A 17,346-nucleotide genomic window follows, 5' to 3' on the forward strand; every position below is an offset into this window, starting at 1 on the left:
TGTTCACCCGAATTACGTTGCTTCATAAAATATCAATCCCACATTTTTCTTTGGTTCTTGTTTTCCTTGTCTGAGTTTTCTTGCATGCAAAACAGAGCACGCATTGGCTCTGTTCATTGTTGAAGAGATTTTATCATTGGAAGGTGAAAGATTGGACGGCACAGAGTTTTTCTATTACAGTAGAAAGAGATTATCAAAAAGAGGGAGGAGTTTTGGGGGGAAAAATGATGTCTGAGTTTGGACTGAGAATGGGATCCATAATGGTGTTGTTGTTTGGTTTTGCATCGGCTTTTGTGATTGTTTCGGCGGAAAAAAGGGTTATGGGAATGGAAATGGCAAGATTTAATGTTACCCAAGAGCCTGAACACAGTTTCCTCAACAGAGCTGTGAATTTCTTATGGCAATCGGGGGAATCGGGTTATCAACACGTATGGCCGGTAAGATCTTCATTTCATACTGGATTTTGTGGCTATCTTTGTTTATCTTAAACCCAAAGCCAAAGAAAAATTTTGGGTTGTCTTTGTTTCTCTTTTTTACTTTTTATGTTTGTTTGTGAGTGGTGATTGAAGACTTCGGATTTGGTTTGGGGGAGGGGATAATTTCATTGACTTTTTTGGATTCTATGGATGGGTATTTTCCCTCCCCTTTATTGAGACATGTTTTCGGGAAATAAAGGGAGAATTAGAATATTTAAATGGTGTAGCTTTGGCTAAAAAAGTGCTTCTGTTGAATTTGTCAGTGCTTTTAATGTGGAGCTTCTTATTGTTATCTTGCATGTGTTATTATTATTGTCACTGGAAATTATGTCAGGGAAAAGTTATACTCGATGTTACTTACGCAGGATATGGAATTTGGGTGGCAAATTGTTCTGGGTAGTTTTATTGGTTTTTGTGGAGCGGCATTTGGAAGTGTAGGTGGTGTTGGTGGCGGTGGCATATTCGTTCCTATGCTTAGCCTCATCATTGGGTTTGATCCAAAATCATCCACAGCTATCTCAAAATGTAAGAGAAGACACGTATTAAATGTGATTACTGATTACCACAGCTCACAATAATTTTTTCTTCATAGGCTTCTGTTATTTTCAACTAATTCTTTTGAATCACCTAATTGCCGAAAGAGAATAAAAACTTAATATGATATATCCTTGCCCACTACCTTTAGTTATTAGGCATTCTGTTTGTGACAGGTATGATCATGGGCGCAGCTGCGTCAACTGTTTACTACAACCTTAAGCTAAGGCATCCTACGTTGAATATGCCCATCATTGACTACGATTTGGCACTTCTCATTCAACCAATGCTTATGCTTGGTATCAGCATTGGAGTGGCCTTCAACGTTGTATTTCCTGATTGGATGGTGACTATATTGCTTATTGTTCTCTTTTTCGGTAAGGATTATTTTAACTGTGACTTCAGTTAGGCCTTCTTTTTCTTACATGTCTGACTGATTTTAATGGTCTGCAGGCACATCAACGAAAGCATTCTTTAAGGGGGTTGAAACATGGAAAAAGGAAACCATAATGAAAAAGGTTTAATTTAATTTATCATATATACTATTTTACTGCATATTTAGAACTAGGAAAAACTATTTGTGGTTTCGTTAGTTGTGTCATTTTAAATTTTTTATTATATGTACTTCTAGTAGTACATAGTTATAACATGAAAAATTATTTTTTTTCTCTCTTCTCAATCACATCAGCTGACGTGGAAAGTGAAAAAAATTAACTTCTCATGTTATAACTATGTATTACGAGATTACATAGAGTAAAATACTAAAAGAACACAATTTATATTCTTTAAAAGGATATACAGTAAACCCTAACATTTTTACTATAGCAAACAAGGGAATATATTAAATTTAACTAGAAGAAAATAATATTTTGTTAATAACTTTGTCTCTTTGAATTTATTGACCATCAAAACTCATTTATGAAGGTTCTCTGATGAATTGTATAATGATGAGTGTTTTGCCGTTTAATCTGGGGACACCTATTTAATGGAAAACACTATATTTATTGCTAACTGTCTGAACCTGTCTTGTTTCATATTAGGAGGCGGCTGCTAGGCGACAAGAGTCAACTGGTGAGCTCAGAAACCATTCTTTAACATTTACCAAAACATAATAGATTTGTCCTGGATCATTTTTGTTCTGATGTCAGAGTGTATGCAACTTTCCTTTTGGTAGGTTCTGGGGCTGAAATAGAATACAAACCTCTTCCCAGTGGACCAAATGGTGGCACAGAAAAGGCCACCAAGGAACATGAGGTCATTACTCTCTTGCGAGTTCTTATGAATGGGGTGATTTTTCATATCTAAATATCTAATAATATGGATTTTGCAGGTGACTATTCTTGAAAATGTATACTGGAAGGAGTTTGGACTTCTTGCATTTGTTTGGATTTCATTCCTTGCTGTACAGATTGCCAAGGTTTGCTCTTTCATATCTACTACAAAAGAACAGTTTATACATGCAAATTATCTAACTTTAGACCAATAATCTCCCTTGACAGGAATACTATACAACTACTTGTTCCACAGCATATTGGGTACTGAACTTGTTACAGGTAATTCTGTTCAGGAGTTGCCTCCAGAGCATTACCTTTTTACAAGTCTTTTTGCTTTTCTTGATTACAGATGATATTCTATTAGTACTTAACTTTTCTGAAAATGTATACGAATGTCTGTAACAACAATACTGGAAACTGTTTGAAGGATGCTTATGCTTTCCATGTTATGCAGATTCCAGTCGCAGTTGGAGTAACTTCGTATGAGGCAGCTGCCTTGTTCAGTGGACGTAGAGTAATTGCTTCCACGGGAAATCAAGGGAAAGATTTCACTGTTCTCCAGCTAGTTATCTATTGTATCTTTGGCTTACTGGCTGGAGTAGTTGGGGGCTTGCTGGGACTAGGAGGAGGTTTTGTTATGGGTCCACTTTTTCTAGAACTGGGAGTCCCACCTCAGGTGAGTTTCAAATTGCAGTTTTAGAAATTTTGTTAGGCCATGCTTGTGATAAGTATTCAGGAAATTTGCTCTCCACAGAAACTAGAATCATAGAATCATAAAATATACTTATCATTTTACATGGGAAGAAGGTGGAAGAAAAAATAAAAGAAAGAAAGAAAGAAAGAAAGAGAGGGCGTTATTGCTATTTTAGATATCCCTTGAAAATATATATATATGAGGTAGGATATTCTTACACTGGTGTAAGAGTTAGAAGTCTTACACTCAATCTTAATCATTGATCCACTTGTATCTAATGGCTCATATTACTAAAAGATTTGAACCCTTAGATATAAATTAGATCAATGGACAAGATTGAGAGTGTAACTTACACTGGTGTAAAATGATCCTGACCCTATATATATATATATATATATATATATATATATATATATATATATATATATATATATATATATATATATAGGGTTTTATAAGAGTTATGTTGTAGGAAAAGTGACTGTGTTATGTTATAGAGATTCGTTTTACGTGTCGAAGTTTTTTTTTTTTTTTTGCTGCGGGCCCCACAAAATGTTGTGAGTGTAGGAAACTTTTTGTGGTCATGTTAAATAATAGATGATAAACCCATATATATATGGGAATATCCGTTCACAAATTTTTTTTATAAATTAAACTAAGTACACTCTTGATTAAAGTATGACCGGTCATGCTTAGTGTAGTTTGTAAACAAATTTTTTGTAAATATAACATTTCCCTATATATATATATATGTATATGGGACAAGATCCGTTTACAAACTTTTTTGCAATTACACTAATGTAGGACCAGTGGTACACTGTGTGATTAATGTAGGACCGGTCCTACATAGTGCAGTTTGTAAACAAAAAAAATTGTAAATATAACATATCCCTATATATATATATATATATATATATATGAAAAAGTATTTCTACAGTCACTTTAGATAACATTATCTACAACTATCTTTTTTTAACTAAGTCTGACCACTAAGACATAGTTATACAACAAAGCCGTTCTTTTATTTTTTTTCCTCTCTTCAGACATTATCGACTGATGTGGCGGAAAGAGAAAATGCAATTTTTATGTCTTACTGGTCAGACTTAGTTAAAAAAAATAGATGTAGACAACCTAAAGTGACTTAGAAATGTTTAACTCATATATATATATATATATATATATATATATATATATATATATATATATATGCTTTATTAAAGGTCATTATTGTGTAGAAATCAAAAACTATTGATAGCATAAGTTCACCCACCTTCAGCCCCATCGCAGTGTTTTTGTGTGAAATTATTTGGTACTGGTGAGTGTAGAATTAATTTGCACTTTAAGGGGAAAGCGGGGTTTAGGAGTTGAACTTCTGCTATTAACTTGATTCAACGTCTTGTGTGCAGGTGTCCAGCGCCACAGCCACCTTTGCCATGGCCTTCTCCTCATCTATGTCTGTGATAGAATACTACTTGCTGAAACGTTTTCCAGTTCCTTATGGTTGGTGCCCGAAAACTTCTAGTTAACTATCTATTTAGCTTCCTCCTTCCCTATATGATGCAGTTAATTACTTGATTGCCTCTAACCTGTGCGTTTTTGTGAAATGTTGCACAGCTGTTTACTTTACCCTGGTGGCTACTATTGCAGCCCTGGTTGGACAACATATTGTGAGAAAGCTGATCATCTTATTCGGAAGAGCATCCCTTATCATCTTCATTCTGGCCTCTACAATATTTGTTAGTGCAATCTCACTAGGTGGGCCTCACAATTTTCTCTTGTTTGGTTTGGTTTGGTTATATACACATCTCAAAAATTTACTTGGGGCGGCATCATATTGATATGCTTACGAATTCTGACACGTTTTTCATTCATTTGTTAGGGGGAGTTGGCATTTCAAATATGGTGCACAAGATTCAGAATCATGAGTATATGGGATTTGAGAATATCTGCAAGTACGGGTCATAGCACATTCTCGAAGATTATTTTGTCGTGTTTACATTATCCATGTTCCGTACCAAAGCCTGGAGCGAAAGGTCGCCAAAATTGACTTCTGCTTCGTGCCGAGGCTTCTATCCTGTTAGAAAGGGTCATTTTTTATTGTTGCCATGTCATGGACTGATTCCATAGGAAATTCAGAAACTGAATTATATTCCGTATATTCTTTGTGTTCAAGCTTTTCTATCATCTAGTTTTTTTAATGAAAATTGTGTGGTCTAAATCCTTTTTGTGTTATTTATTGACAAATTGACAATAATCTCAATATTAAAATACCAATCATAATAAGAGTAAACGAAGGGGAAGCCAACCCTTTATATAGTTTAAACAAAACTTTGGGGTCATCTTCTGAACAAAATTGATGTGGAAACCGGTTATTAATTACTTTGACGATGCTTTATATCCTCTCACACACAGGATCATTACGCATAGATTATGAAAGTGTAGTTATATTTAAACCAATTTTTTTTTTTTTTTTTGTCATACTTTCTTTACACCACTTCTAATATCTTCACTAAAAGAGGTAAGTTTCCAGTTAACCTTGCGTACAGATAAATTTATGTGCTATAAAAAATTATATAAAATATTAAACGACAAATATCTTGCACAACTTAGATTATTTGGTCACAAGGAAAGCTCCAGCTCGAAGGCGCAGAAATAATTAGTTTCATAGAGTGCATATCATAAAATGGTTTGATTGGATTTTTAACTTTCTTCGGAGGCAATATCAGCTAAGTTTGGGTACTATAAGATGCAATCACTGCTATTATAATAGTTAAAAAAATATGTCACCAGCAATAGTCGGTTGAGTCATTTTTAGCACCAAAGTGAATTCAGGCACAAACACTCAAGCCCTCGAACTCCAATATTGACGGGCATAGAATTTATGGTACTGTTCTTTTCTTTCTAATAAGCGCGGTCTTTACACTATGGGTTGGGTGAAGTCATACCGTATCAGGGGAAAATTAATTTAACTTTCTTGCGTTTATGTTTGGTTGAAGGTAAAATATTACTGAAAAAATGAGGTGAAATTACGAAAATAACCCTTGACTAAATAATATTACACGGTACATGAACAGGATCAGAATAGGATCAAAAGAGGGTCATTTTCGTCATTTACTTCGTGCTCCTTTTTTCAATTTGCCTGTAATATCAAAATACCATCTTCGAAGTGGTATTCGTAAACAATGTTTTTCATCACAATTTTCAAAGAAACGAGAAATGATGGAACAGTGACTAAAGTGTCACGTTTGGACAAAAAAATTACCAGACTGCCACGCCAACAGTAAATTTTGCCAAAATGCCACGCGGCATAATTCGCTACACAGTGTAGCGAATTATGCATGCAAGTAATTCGCTACACAGTATAGCAAAATATGCCACGCCAGAACGCACTGAACCAAAAATGCCACATGTCAAATTTTACAAAATTCGCTACATAGGGTAGCGAAATTTGCAAAATTTGACATGTGGCATTTTTGGTTCTGACGTAGCATATTTCGCTACACTGTGTAGCGAATTACTTGCATACATAATTCGCTATACTGTGTAGCGAATTATGCCGCGTGGCATTTTAGCAAAATTTACTCTTGGCGTGGCAGTCTGGTAATTTTTTTGTCCAAACGTGACAAAATGGTCACTCTTCCGAAATGATGGGCAAATCAGTTATTGCTGAATTTTTAAAAAACTTGTACCAAATATGGATAACTTGGAATACCATTCTGAAATGCCTAGGTATCTTCAGAAAAACTCTTACCAAACGCCCCCTTAAATCATTCCGGTGTTAGAAATTTTATTTTGTTTTAGAATCAATTTTTGTTCGAAATCTTTTTTTTTTCTTCACTACTAGGGGGACTCACAAATTTTGTTTCAGTGACATAAGATCTCACTTCTCCTATTAAAGAAGAAGTGTTTTACCTTTTAATTATGGGCTTTAATGTTTCTACAATAAATATAGATAACTTATTTATATTCACTTTTAAAATGATATTGTTTTGAATTGAAAAATTAAAAAATTATAATAAAAAGACTATCATAATCCTGAAATAAATTATAATTATTAAAATATCTTGATTTTTATCCTAAAATGACGTCGTTTTGAACTTAATATAGATAACTTATTTACATTTAATTGTAAAAAAGATTAACCAATAATTATATTACAATTACACGCATCTTCATCATATAATTACACGCATCTTCATCATATAACTTATTTGCACTTGTATGTTATAGAGGAGAATATAAGGAAAAATCATTTCTGCAGTCGTTTTACGTACAACAACGGTAAGTGTATGGTTATGATTTTTCACAATTAATGTTTTCATCTTTTGTATAGTTATAATTCCTCATATTTAATGCTTTCAAATATATATATATATATATATATATATATATATATATATATATATATATATATATATATATATATATATATATAGGGTCAGGATCATTTTACACCAGTGTAATTACACTCTCAATCTTGTCCGTTGATCCCACTTATATCTAAGGGTTTAAATTTTTTAGTAATGTGAGTCATTGGATACAAGTGAATCAATGATCAAAATTGAGTATATATAACAAATATTTGATTGCTGCAGATATGTTCAACAATTATAAACCCCGGAATATAAACACATTACAATGCTCCAACTTTCACGGGCTTACGTTTCGGGCTTCTTTCCCCCTTATTGGCCTTTTTTTGTTTTGGGTGAAAGTTAATTGCGTTTGATTAGAACCTTAAAATTCCCAACCAAATATTGTATTTGTAAATTGACCCCAATGTTGGAAAAAGACGAAAGGGAGGGTTCCGTGTTTATGTTTTATGCAGTGATTCGGATAGCTATTCCCCAAATGGTATTTGTAATTGTAACAGGGCAGGTCTCAAACTGAGAACCCTAACGCAATCCCTTTCTTCTCGTGTGCGTGCGTGCGTGAAAACAAAGCAAAGCAACTCGATGGTGTTCTACTTCCAAGCACGCCCAGAATCTGGCGATTACACCATCTTCATGGGCCTTGACAAGTTCGAGAACGAGGAGCTCATCAAATTCGGTTTTCCCGAAGACATCTGGTCACCCTAACCGATTTCTAACTCTAATATTTCTATATTCTTATTCCTCTATTTTGTGTATTTATTCTCCGTTTTCAGAAATTCTCTGCAACGGAAAAAAAATAAAAATGCATATGTGATATGTCCTTTGTGTGTTTCCTTTATGATTGGTTTGATGATCAGTTGTTTGTGTAGCGAAGCTTTCTGTTATGCTTTGAATTTGATTAAGTAATAATTTGGTGGTAAATCTTTTTGCACTGTGTTTTATTGAAACCCTGGTGCTGTTTTTGTTGCTAACAGTCAGGTTTCTTCAGGATTGTGATTCAGCCAATTCTGTTGTTATAGTAATACTATCTTTATGCTGTGACTACAATTGAGTCGTTTTCATATAAGAAGCAATTTACTCTTGCAATGTGATATTATCGGTAGACTATTTGTTCTATTCCCTATCTCCCAGTTTCCCTATCTCCCAGCATGGGGCAGACTTGCTCTTTCTGGAAGATATAAGTCCCCTTGAGATCTGTTCAGTCAGGGATACTTGGGCTGAACGGAAGATGGTGGTGAACTTCTCTGGCTGGTGCAGCCGGATGAGGTGGTGGTGCATCTGTAAGGGCTCCGATGTTCAAGTTAGTAATATGAAGAGAGTGGAGCAATAAGTGTTAGATGCATACATGAGGGATTCACCTCTGTATTTATAGGAGGAAAAGCTAGTGGATCCTTGTTTGGGACCCATCCGGAGGTGATGGGACATAGACAGTCAGGGCCATGCCGCCACTCCTGCCATGGAAGGCGAATGTGATAATGGGTCGTGCATTGTGGGCCCATACTGAGACATCAGCCAAGATGATGGAATGTCTGACCTGCTTTGATGGTTGGATTCCGGGCCAAGTTCTCAACCCAGAACTAGACCCTTTTCTAAATTTCGTTGCCTGAAATTTTGATTGAATTATATTTTGATTTGATGATTTGATGGTTTTGTAGATAGTTGAATAAGATTTTTGTTTTTGCTCTTTTCTAAGGCTCTTTAATGATAAGATCTGTCTATTGTAGGTTCCATGTTGATAAAATGTCTTCAGCCCACGTCTATGTCAGGCTGCACAAAGGTCAGACTATTGATGACATGAGTCAAACGTTACTGGAAGACTGTGCTCAGCTTGTCAAAGCAAATTCAATTCAAGGTAAAAGCCTGACTGATTATTTATGTGGTTATTAGTTCGATTGATTTAAAAGCCAATTTTATGTATCCTTGCAAGCATATATATTAAGCTTCACGTTGCTCTTATTGAGGTTTCTTCAGTTATTTACAACTGGAAGTCAGGAAGACTAAATCTATCTTACTAGGCTTCAAGACAAAGATATATAGTTATACTTTACTAATATATGTATTTCCTTCCAATTTCTAATTCTATGTGCTTAGTGCTTATCTTTCTTTCTTTATTCTTGGCAGGAAATAAAGTCAACAACATTGATGTTGTTTACACTCCCTGGTCCAATTTAAAGAAAACTGCTTCGATGGATGTTGGTCAAGTTGGTTTTCACAACTCAAAAATGGTGAATGTTGTTACCCTTGGATAATTTGCATTTTCTTTCTCATTTTTTCAGTTCTCTGTCTTTTTCCTTTCTTTCGCAGTGGGTGAGTAGATGTTTGAGCTTCCATTTTCAAGTATCATTATCTGGTTTTCAATAAATAATTTTCATACATTTTAGGTTCGAACTATTAGAGTGGAGAAGCGGATCAATGAGATTGTTAACAGGCTAAACAGGACAAAAGCGGAAAAAAAACCTGATTTGAAAGGTAACTAATAAGTTTTCTTTCTTTGGCATATATATTTCTTTGGACATTTGAGTTAAAAGTTAAAAATGTTATTTGCTGGATAAGGAGGCAAATGTGCACCTTTTTTCTCAAAAAATAATTTTTGTTATCATATCTACCCATTTACCCATTGTTGTGTCTTATGTATAGTATGCTTGCAAATGGGATTTGACTTATCTGATCTTGATATATATATGGATACTTGCACTGCAGCTGAGCGAGAAGCAGTTAATGCAGCTGAAAGAGCGGAGAGAAAACAACAGCTGAGAGAAAAAGTGAGTATTGCAGAATTGTTCATTTATTTATTTATATTTTAATTCATGCCCAAACCAATTGTTCTTGTTATCATCCTAAGTATCTCTGCATGGTATAGATTATGCAACAGCCTTAGATTCTAAATATATAATATTAATTTAATTTTAATGCATTGTCAGTATAAAATTTTTTCACACTAGCATCCCAATATCTATTTCCACATTGTTTAATGAGTTTGACACCTTATGTAATTATTAACATATGTACTCATTAGATTATGTGTTATCGTATCATTGGATGTGTGACTTTTTACACTGACAGTACATCAAAATTAGACTCATAATATATTGTATGACAGTTACTAGAACTTGAGCTGCAGTCATTCTTCTAAGTGAATTGATGAATGATTGTTTTCATGTTCACCACTGTCTTTCGAACCGTCATCTTGTATACCATTTAGGGGCACAGTTCTCTAAATTGTCTTTTCCTTTGGCCTCATGTACTGCTTGAGTTCTTTGACTCACTTGCAGCTTGCCCTTTAGCATGTCTTGTTTGTGAACTTTGTTAAGAGTTCGAGGGTGCAACCTACGGTTTCTAGGATGTCTGCCTCTGCAGAATTTGTCTGATAAAAAGGAAACCTCTTCTTTGAGGTGTAGCATATGTGGAATTCAATTACTATGCTTTAATTGGCAAAATGTCTTATTGTCTTCTTCCTTGATTTCTAGTTCAATGTGCATATCACAGAAAATGCCACAATCAAACGTGAAAATATTCTTATTGGACAATTGTTTTATTTATTTTTAACCACATGTTTCTATGTGCAGAAACGCCGTGAGGAAATGGAAAGACTTGAAAAGGAGAAACAATCAGAGCTTAGGAGCTACAAGGGTTTGATGGTCACAGAAAATATGACATCCAACAAACAAATTGCATCAGGAAGCAAATCATTGCAGGAATTGGAGGAGGATTTCATGTAAGCATTGATTATTGGATTATAGGCAGATGGCTGGTGGTCAATTTGCTACCTGGCGGATTTACATTGATTAAATAACCCAACTCCTGGAATTGAAACTGCATTGTCTTGGTTAAGAAAACCAAATGGTGTGTACACAACTGTGATTGAGGGATTAAAGGAGAAGAGAAGAAAAAACGGGAGTGAATGTAATGCTTGGTTTTTGTACCTGGTGATGGCAATATACATGATTTATGACCTTGCTTGAGACAATGGTGTTTTAAATTAATTTTCTGGCAGTCGAGTCAAAAACTGAAGTTTCTTGATACAATTATCATAGTAGTCTTGTTGCTTGTCCGGTTTAGAATTTGGTTTCCTTTTTGCGCTTGATGTTCACTGTGTGTGAAAATTATTTGGAAATTATGTAGTGTTTATGAAACTGGAAGAGAAGCTTTTCATTCTTGCTTATATTAAGATTAATGATGAACAATAATTTAGGGCGACCTTATGTTGTAAGATTTACTCATTAACGTACATGCACTAAAATATCTGCTACTATATATGAATGCTTGCATAGTTGAATCGTACAATAAACTCTTCTGTTGTAACAGCATGATGATATTTTGTTAGTTTACACCTTGCTGAATCAGAAACTGAATTGAAATAGGACGATTTCTGCTATTATAGTAGAATTTTGATAAATATACTTATAATAATTTTTCGTAAGCGAACAATCTCTGATCTCATTTATCCAAAATTTGAATGTAACTATACTACTAATTTTGTTCTCTTTTACTTATATCTATTTATATTATAATTGCTAGAAGTCAATGTGGCATAAGATTATAATAATGATTGAATGATGATGAAACTCAGAAAATATTCAAAAACAAGTATTATCATTTCGCATCTCATTAGGATGAAACGGTAGTATTTGTCTGCAAAGAATTACATCTTGCAATAATTGCTCTTAAGTATTTTGGTTCTTACCAAGTTCCATGATCATTCCAAAATAAAAGAAGCAATTAATTCATTATTCTTATAAATTAAATAACTGGTGGTGGTGTTGTAATGTGACCTAGTTGATTAATAAAATCATTCTCTTGTTAATGAAGGTAAAACTATCTATCATAGGCTCTTCTTTGGGCCCCGTAAAGAGTAGAGCTTTATAACATCAAGGATATGTTCTCGGTAACCCGAGTGGAGTCAAGCATTCGAACGGAGAAACTTATAGCTTGGTCCTTTCCTTATTTGAATTACATTAAGATAAATGTTGATGGGACTAGTTCTACTGGTGGATTATATTCAGGCCGTGGTGGTGTCCTTCGGGATAGCTCCGGTAACTGGGTTATTGGTTTTTGTAAGAATCTGGAAAACGGAATAGCTTTGAACACAGAATTATGGGACTTATTGGTGGGTCTAGAGGTAGCTTGGAGCAAAGGTTTTAGAAATGTGTGGATAGAAGGAGACTCTCAGATGGCTCAACAGCTGGTCCTTAGAGGATGTAGTCACTCTCACCCATCTTCTGCTTTGATTAGTCGCATCAAGAAATTTCTGGCCAAGGATTGGAATGTTACTATTGCTCATATCCATCGTGAAGGGAATGCAGTGGCCGATTGGCTAGCTGCTTATGCTAGTAACTTCTCTTGGAATATTTAGTTCTTGGATCTTCCTCCTCAGGAGTGCATGCATCAGTTACAGAGTGACTTCATGGGAACTTACTGGCCTAGGCTTTGTGCTTAGTTTATTTTGTTTCTTTCTGTCTTTGTTCTTTCTTTTCATCTTGTGTCCAAAAAAAAATATATATCACTTTGAGTTTGTAGAATCATGAATAAATATATAATTTGTTCCTTAAGGTGGCGTTTGGTTCAGGTTTTTTGATGGGATACCTAGACATCATACCATGGCATTTTAACTTGACCATGTTTGGTACAAGTCATTTAAAAAATATGGCAGCAAAATGATTTGCTCATTCTTTCACTTTGTGTGCAAAAAGGAACGAGAAACAACGGGCAATAATGCCAATCTTGATGTGGTATTTTAATATAATCGGATAAATGGAGTAAAGTGAAAGAAGGACCTGACTCTAATACTCTCATGAACAGATAAAGTAGCGCCAAAGTTCCACTTAATAAGGGGTTACTTTAGTAATTTTATATCATTTTTTCATCATTATTTTATCTCAACCAAACATAGACTTAGAAAATTTTAATCAATTTTTCTAGTAATATTTTGTCCTACCAAACAACTTTTTTTCAACTTTATCAGCAAATTTACTTTCCTACAATTTCTTCAATAATTATTTTCCTCGATAAAAACAAAATTTCTCCTATATCAAACACTCTAAGAGATATATTTTGTGCGCTTTTAGTCTCAAAAAATTTGGTTGTGTATAAAATAGTTTCCAAATTTGTGCAAGTATTAATGAGTCAATCCTTTTATTACAAAGAAGTTGAATCGTTAAGTTAAATGCACGCGTGTATCCCTCGCAATACACCATGTGTGTGCTTTCATTGGGGTTTTTGAAGATCAACTATTGGAAGATCTAGCTTGAGATTGATTACAGAAATTTAGATATTATTTTGTACATAACCAAATAACCAACCTTCCAAAAACTAGAGCCATATCTCTGACGAATTAAATTGTGTATTTAACAAACTTAATAAAAAGGAAAATCATTAAAAGGACAGCTTTTAATTCAATTTTTTTTTTTGTAAACAACTTTTAATTCATTTTTCATGTCTCGAAAGAATTGCCATTAATAATATATTTTTATTATGAAAATATTATTTTATACAAATAATAATAATAATAAATTAAAATTCAGGAAGTGACGACACTATCATCTCCCTTCCTGGATCTGCTCGTGCCTTGTGACTTTGTGAGGTATTTGCTTAAATCATTACTAATTAAATATCTTCCACGAAAGAAGTACTCAAAAAAAAAATAAAAAAAATCCCGCTTGCGATATGCGATTTCCTTCTGCTTATTTAAACAAATAAAAATCACACACTATATGCAAGACTTATCTTACGAAATTAATCACGGTTTATAGCATTACATTGATGTTATCTTTAAAAATATATTATTTGAGATTATTTTTAAAAAAAAGCAACTTATTTAGTCATTTTGCCTCCAGAAAAATTGGTGCATTATAATATTTTAATCCAAAGTAAATATATTATAGGTTTTAACTTCTTTTTTTCAACACATAATTTCTTTTTTATCTTTACTCTTTTAAAAAAATTTGTAACCTCTAATATGTGATATTTGTTTCAATATTATTAATAACTTTATATGCACAATAAGTCATCTATAATATTTAGTAAATAATTACAACACCTGCGAAGCTCAATGCATCCGTTGTTCTAATAATGGGTAGCCTTCAGGGCTGTATTCCAAGGACAAGATGACCGGAGGAGATTGAATGAAGATACTTACAGGTTATACAAAAAAAAAAAAAAAAATTAATTACAACACCATTTGATATTTTATACACAAAATTTGATGCTTGTTTCTAAAAAATTCCATTATTTGATTAAAAATTTAAAATTTTAGACTATCTTTGTTATAAATAAAAATTAAATAACTATATATATAAATAAATATTTTCTTTTTAGTACAACAACGGGGCAAATGCCCAAAACAGAAATTACAAGAAGAAAGAGTCAGCTCCCAAGATAGTAATCATCCTATCAGGGGCTATATTAAGGACCACAAAAAGGCTCTTGGCAAGAGACAGTCCAGTTAGCCAGATAGTCTGCACTCATATTTCCATTCCTCTTCACATGGACCAACTTGATTTGCCAGCTCCTATTACACAAGCTCCTTATGCTACTAATTATCTGGTGATGGCAGGAGCCGACGTCTTCCTCAGAAATGGCTTGGACAGCCTGCATGCAATCGCTCTCAACAATGAGCTTTTGGGCTTTACACTCCCAGGCCACCTGCATTCCTTTGTAGATTGCCCACAATTCTGCATCAAGGGGGTGCAAAACACAATCTTATACATAAATCCCGTTATCCACATACCCTGATCATCTCGAATTAGGCCCCCGCAAGTAGCTATGCCTAAGTTCTCCTTGACCGCATCATCAACATTAAGCTTCCACCAGCTTTGAGGAGGGGCCTTCCATTTATCACTAAAGTTTGATACTGTATTCTTTTTCATATGAACCAGATGGGGAAGGCTGTTTCTAATATCTCTGATGTAAGCTAAGATGACTATAATTGGATCATTGGGCCTGGCAAAGGACGGGTCATAGATCTCCCCATTCCTCCATCTCCACAGGAACCAAATCGTAGTAACAAAGATATCCTTCCAGGCTAGAATTTGGCAATTAGGCCACCCTTTATGAAGATTTTTCTGCAACCAAACATCGAAGAGGGCTAGGAAGAAGTCACCCAGAGGATACCCCAAGAACCAAGCACTCCATACCTGAACAACCTTTGGGAAGTCCCTCATAACATGGATGATGCTCTCCACTAGAGAAACACATGCATGACAGGACGAAATCCTACCCCAATTCGCAGTTATTTCCTTTGTTAGAAGACGCCCATGGTACACTAATCAAACAAAGGATCGAATTCTGTGAGGACCCTTCCATTTCCAGATTAAGTTCCAAGTTGGATTTGGATCAAGAGCATTAAACTCCATCAGTTTATTTTATTGTAGGCAAGCTTGACAACATTCTTCTGACCGATCACATTACTCCAGACCAATTCATCATCCCCACGATCAATAGAAGGAGGAAGAGTAGCCCGAATTGAGTTCACAGCCTCCAAAAGAAGGAAATCAGAAATATTATGTAAAAGCCAATCTCCTGTGTTTGGATTCACCATGTCAACCACTCTTGTTTCAAAATCAGTAGCCATTTGGTTGGGCAAGGTATACTCACACAGGGGTTTCTCAAGATTGGTCCACCTATCTTGCCAGAAGTAGGTATCATTTCCATTGCCAACATCCCAATGCAAGTTGTCTAGGAATCTATTCCAAATTCGACTCAATCCTTTCTAGAGGGCCGAATCATAAGATTTGACTTTGGCTTGCCTTCTAATATCCTGGTTTCTAGCATATTTCCCATACAGAACCTGAGCCCATAAATCTTCCTTATTGTTGACCATTCTCCAAGCTACTTTATGAAGAAAAGCTTCATTATGCACTTTTAAGTTATGAATGCCTAGCCCTCCCAAATTCTTGGGCTTACACAAGTTTTCCCATGTAATGAGATGAACCTTTTTTGCCTCGGCATTGTCTCCCCAAATAAAAGAGCGCTGAATTTTCTCAATATCCTTGTACACCGTGATGGGGAGCGAGCCATGATGCATATGGTAGATTGGAATAGAGCTTAAAATCGAGTTTGCTAGGGTCACCCTCCCAGCAAAGGATAGGAGATTGCTTTTCCAGTTTGAGAGACGGGCTTTTACTCTCTCAAGCACTCCAGCAAAATTCCTCCTCCTCCTCCCCCAGCCATGATAAAGCATAGAACCAAGATACTTCCCCAGAGAACTGGCAGCAGAGAATCCACTAGCCCTAACAATTTCCTCCTTGATCCTAAGATTTGTATTCCTAGAGAAGTAGATCGTAGTCTTTTCAATACTGACTAACTGACCTGAAATATCACAAAAATCTTTAAGGCATCCCAGCATCACCTCTAACTGGTCCAGGTTAGCTTCACCAAATAAAACAAGGTCATCTGCGAACATAAGGTGGGAGATAGCAGGGCCATTTATTCCAGCTTTCATGGGCTTCCACTTATTGTTCCGGACAACATTAGCTATAAGACAGGAGAGCTTATCCATGCAGAGAACGAATAAGTAGGGAGATATAGGGTCTCCTTGGCGGATTCCTCTGGTGGGAGTGAACTGATCTGAGCAGCTTCCAATCCACATAACTTGGAATTTAGAGGAAGTGATACAAGATTCTATGATTTTGACCAGATTCACAGGGATCCCAGCTTCTAAAAGCACATTACTGACAAAGCCCCAACTTAACCTATCATAAGCTTTGGCCAGATCAATCTTAATAGACATAAACGCTTTCTTGCCTGTTAACCTATTCATAGAGTGGGTCATTTCCTGATATATAATAACATTATCGTGGATCACTCTCCCAGGAACATAGCTAGTTTGAAAGTGGGAGATCAAAGTGTTCATTAAGGGTTTCAACCGGTTGACTATGATCTTGGTGATTGACTTATAAATCGCATTGCATAAGGCTATAGGCCTAAGCTGTTCCACCCTCTCTGACTTCTCCACTTTGGGAATAAGGACCGGAAGTGTCTCATTAATACTAGAGATCTCG

The 17,346-nt window shown here is 35.1% G+C and overlaps 2 protein-coding genes across 3 annotated transcripts; both read left to right on the plus strand.

The window, feature by feature from the left end:
* On the plus strand, positions 1–5,184 carry LOC133286008 (sulfite exporter TauE/SafE family protein 3-like). Of its 2 annotated transcripts, none has more exons than XM_061483340.1 (12): positions 1–437; positions 842–1,001; positions 1,187–1,387; positions 1,464–1,528; positions 2,051–2,081; positions 2,185–2,264; positions 2,341–2,427; positions 2,510–2,563; positions 2,739–2,960; positions 4,385–4,478; positions 4,593–4,733; positions 4,858–5,184. In XM_061483340.1, exons 1-12 carry the CDS (start codon positions 225–227, stop codon positions 4,941–4,943), a joined length of 1,434 nt encoding a protein of 477 aa, XP_061339324.1. In that variant the 5' UTR covers positions 1–224; the 3' UTR covers positions 4,944–5,184. The 2 variants fall into 2 exon arrangements, with proteins under 2 accessions (XP_061339324.1, XP_061339325.1); XM_061483341.1 differs by having other exon boundaries at positions 2,054–2,081.
* A 2,553-nt stretch (positions 5,185–7,737) lies between these two features.
* On the plus strand, positions 7,738–11,507 carry LOC133285994 (uncharacterized). The gene is made up of 6 exons (XM_061483324.1): positions 7,738–8,043; positions 9,073–9,200; positions 9,470–9,573; positions 9,730–9,817; positions 10,049–10,110; positions 10,915–11,507. The coding sequence occupies exons 1-6, from the start codon at positions 7,931–7,933 to the stop codon at positions 11,065–11,067; spliced, it is 648 nt and encodes a 215-aa protein (XP_061339308.1). The 5' UTR covers positions 7,738–7,930; the 3' UTR covers positions 11,068–11,507.
* Positions 11,508–17,346: the final 5,839 nt, after the last annotated feature.

This window comes from Gastrolobium bilobum, unplaced genomic scaffold, assembly GCF_033153095.1.
Source record: "Gastrolobium bilobum isolate Gb01-03AN ecotype WA unplaced genomic scaffold, APGP_CSIRO_Gbil_v1 utg1863, whole genome shotgun sequence".
In the NCBI taxonomy this organism is placed as follows: domain Eukaryota; kingdom Viridiplantae; phylum Streptophyta; class Magnoliopsida; order Fabales; family Fabaceae; genus Gastrolobium; species Gastrolobium bilobum.

Bases quoted from the DNA above. Each gene is read 5' to 3' on its own strand.
- LOC133286008 (XM_061483340.1), top strand. From the start codon at position 225: ATGATGTCTGAGTTTGGACTGAGAATGGGATCCATAATGGTGTTGTTG. The intron at 1,002-1,186 runs GTAAGAGAAGAC...TGTTTGTGACAG, and splicing joins ATCCACAGCTATCTCAAAAT to GTATGATCATGGGCGCAGCT. The intron at 2,428-2,509 runs GTTTGCTCTTTC...CTCCCTTGACAG, and splicing joins TTGCTGTACAGATTGCCAAG to GAATACTATACAACTACTTG.
- LOC133285994 (XM_061483324.1), top strand. From the start codon at position 7,931: ATGGTGTTCTACTTCCAAGCACGCCCAGAATCTGGCGATTACACCATC. The intron at 8,044-9,072 runs GTCACCCTAACC...TGTCTATTGTAG, and splicing joins GGTTTTCCCGAAGACATCTG to GTTCCATGTTGATAAAATGT. The intron at 9,574-9,729 runs GTGAATGTTGTT...CATACATTTTAG, and splicing joins GTTTTCACAACTCAAAAATG to GTTCGAACTATTAGAGTGGA.